Source organism: Elephantulus edwardii, unplaced genomic scaffold, assembly GCF_000299155.1.
Source record: "Elephantulus edwardii isolate Elephantulus edwardi_28Jun2011 unplaced genomic scaffold, EleEdw1.0 scaffold00360, whole genome shotgun sequence".
Lineage (NCBI taxonomy): Eukaryota > Metazoa > Chordata > Mammalia > Macroscelidea > Macroscelididae > Elephantulus > Elephantulus edwardii.
In genome coordinates this window covers 1,009,129-1,011,684 of record NW_006400110.1, presented here as the reverse complement: position 1 = coordinate 1,011,684, position 2,556 = coordinate 1,009,129, and the positions used below count along the sequence as shown (strand labels likewise).

At 35.3% G+C, this 2,556-nt stretch overlaps 1 protein-coding gene across 1 annotated transcript in view; it reads right to left on the bottom strand.

The window, feature by feature from the left end:
- LOC102853992 (UPF0704 protein C6orf165 homolog) overlaps positions 1–2,556 on the bottom strand; it is a 119,461-nt gene that overhangs the window by 75,453 nt on the left and 41,452 nt on the right. Inside the window, exon 8 of the mRNA XM_006902039.1 lies at positions 1,374–1,572. Within this exon, the coding sequence (XP_006902101.1) occupies positions 1,374–1,572 (199 nt within the window). The remainder of the gene's footprint in view (positions 1–1,373; positions 1,573–2,556) is intronic.

The window sequence follows — 2,556 nt, the reverse complement described above, 5'->3', positions numbered from 1 at the left end:
AACTGCTTGTTTTTAAGTAAGAATGCAACTCCTTACCATAAGGTCTCCAGAGCTCCCTTTAAGAAAATTGGAATTTGTTAAGAATAATTGATGTTGTTGTTGTTATGTGCTGTCGAGTCGCTTGCGACTCATAGTGACCCTATGTACAATAGCCCTAAACCCTGCTCTATCCTGTACCAATCTCACTGCCTCTGACACACCCATCCCATTTATGCCAGTCACTGAATCAATCCACCTCATAGAGGGTCTTCCCCTTCTGTGCCGTCCCTGCACCCTCCCAAGCATGATGTCCCTTTTCAAGGACCTCTCCCTTCTTACAACATGTCCAAAGTATGTCAGACGAAGCCTCAGAATCCTTGCCTCCAAGGAGCAGCCTGGCCTAACCCTCTCCAGGATGAATCTGTTGATAGAATAAGTAATTTAATTTTCTAGGAAAAGTATCTTTTTTTTTTTTAGGAAATAAACTCTAACTTGTGTTTTGGAATTTCTCATGAATTCATAGTTGCATTTAGCTAAGATGGGATAGGAGAAAAAAGTAAAAGGTATAATTACTGATAAAGGTTATCTTTCTATAAAAATCTTACAAGGGTCTGAAAGAAAGAAATTACTTTTGTTGTGTGGCATCACGTTGGAACTAACCTATAGGAGACCCTCCAGTAGATTTTCAGATACAATAAATTACACAGGAAGAGACTGTCCATCCTTCTCCCACAGAGTAGTTGGTGGATTAGAACCATGTGCTTTTGGGATTGCAGTGCAGCTTCTTACTACTAGGCTATCAGAGCTTCCTCAATTACTTTTACATAGAAGACATTTATTAATATATAAATCCTAAAGTTGAACATCAGGTAGATTCTTATCAATTAGCACTCCAAAGAAATGGAGCACTCCCCTTTTTTTTGCAACAAACATAACTAAAAAGTAATATTCTTTACTATTACAAATAAATAATAAAGGCAGTAATATTTCATAATATTACATAAGCACAAAAATGTTGTTACCACAGACATTAACAATAACATTAGCAACAATTATTTCTGTATGTTGTTATTGTTGTGTGCTGTTGAGTTAGAATCTACCCATAGCTGACCCTCCAGTGGGTTTTCAGAAGCAGCTAATTGCATAGAAGGAGATTGCGCATCCTTCTCCAAGGAGCAGCTGATGGATTCAAACCACATACATTTGGGATTACAGCACAACGTCTTTCTTCAAGATATAGTAAGATATTAAATTTTATATTTTATTTTCTCCACATTTTATAACAAATCTTAGCTCTTTATTAGAAAGACATAATATTAAAACTTTAAAACAAGAGAGTGGCTTTATCTTAAGGGTAATTTTAAAAGAAGAAGAAATAGTAGTATTTCATTTACCTACATGTTCTTTGATTCTACACACATCAGTTTTCACAGCCACTCCAACAAGAAGATCTTGTATCACTTTCTCAGGAAAGAGCAATGCATGGGTGCCCAGGAATGACTCGAGGTGAAGTGTTAGATCACTGAGAACGCTAAGCAGAACTGTTTCATCCTGAAAGCTGGTCCACAGATTGGAAAGTGTAATGAAAATGGGCTAAGAAATAGAAACAATGTTTAAAGATTAAATTACCTAATAAAATTAGAAATCTTTGTATTTCTGAAAGGAAGTATAAAATGCCATTTGTAAAAAAAGCAATTATGAAGTTAGTCTGTAAAATCTAGACAGAAATTAAGCTCACAAATTAAGAGAAAATAAATATATATCTTATTTTAAAGAATTTAATTTTGTATACCTAAATGTTTATGGACTAAAAAAAATCCAGCCATATTTGATCACCAAATAAAAATTTATAGAAGCTTTACCAAAAATCAAGTGAAAGGGAAAATAACATTCTCTTTTTTAAAAAGATTAAATATGACTTGTCTGAATTAGATTTATTAATTTATTAATTTATTCTGGCCCAATTATAATTCTAAACAGTCTAATGACAGCCAGTTGGCAGAGGGTTGATGTCCATTAAATAAGGAATAGGTAGTTCTTTTAGAAAACATTGCTGGCAAAATTTTACCCATTTGCAGAAAAATGAAACAAGATTCATTCTTTGCACCATACACAAAAGCTAACTCAAAATGGATCAAAACTTAGATCTAAGCAATTAAGTTCACCAAAGAAAACAGGGACCAATTTCAACTCATCTCAACTCAAATCATTGTTCTTGAGTTGTAACCATTCATAGCTAACCTCCAGAGGGTGTTCATAGGCTGTAAATTGCAGAGGTGGAGAATGCTCCTCTTTCTATCTCAAATGATCTGTCGGTTTAGCAGCTAAACTCGTTACCTACTATGTCATCAGAGCTCTCTAGGTAAAAATCTAGGGACTCTGATTTATAACATAAGTAACTAAAACGACTGACAATGCCCAGACTATGTTGTTGTTGTTATGTGCTGTCAAGTCGCCTGCGACTCATAGCAACCCTATGTACAGCAGACCAAAACTCCGCTCTGTCCTGTGCCAATCGCACTGTCCCTGACACTCCCATCCCAATTATCCCAGTCACTGAATCAATCCACCTCATAG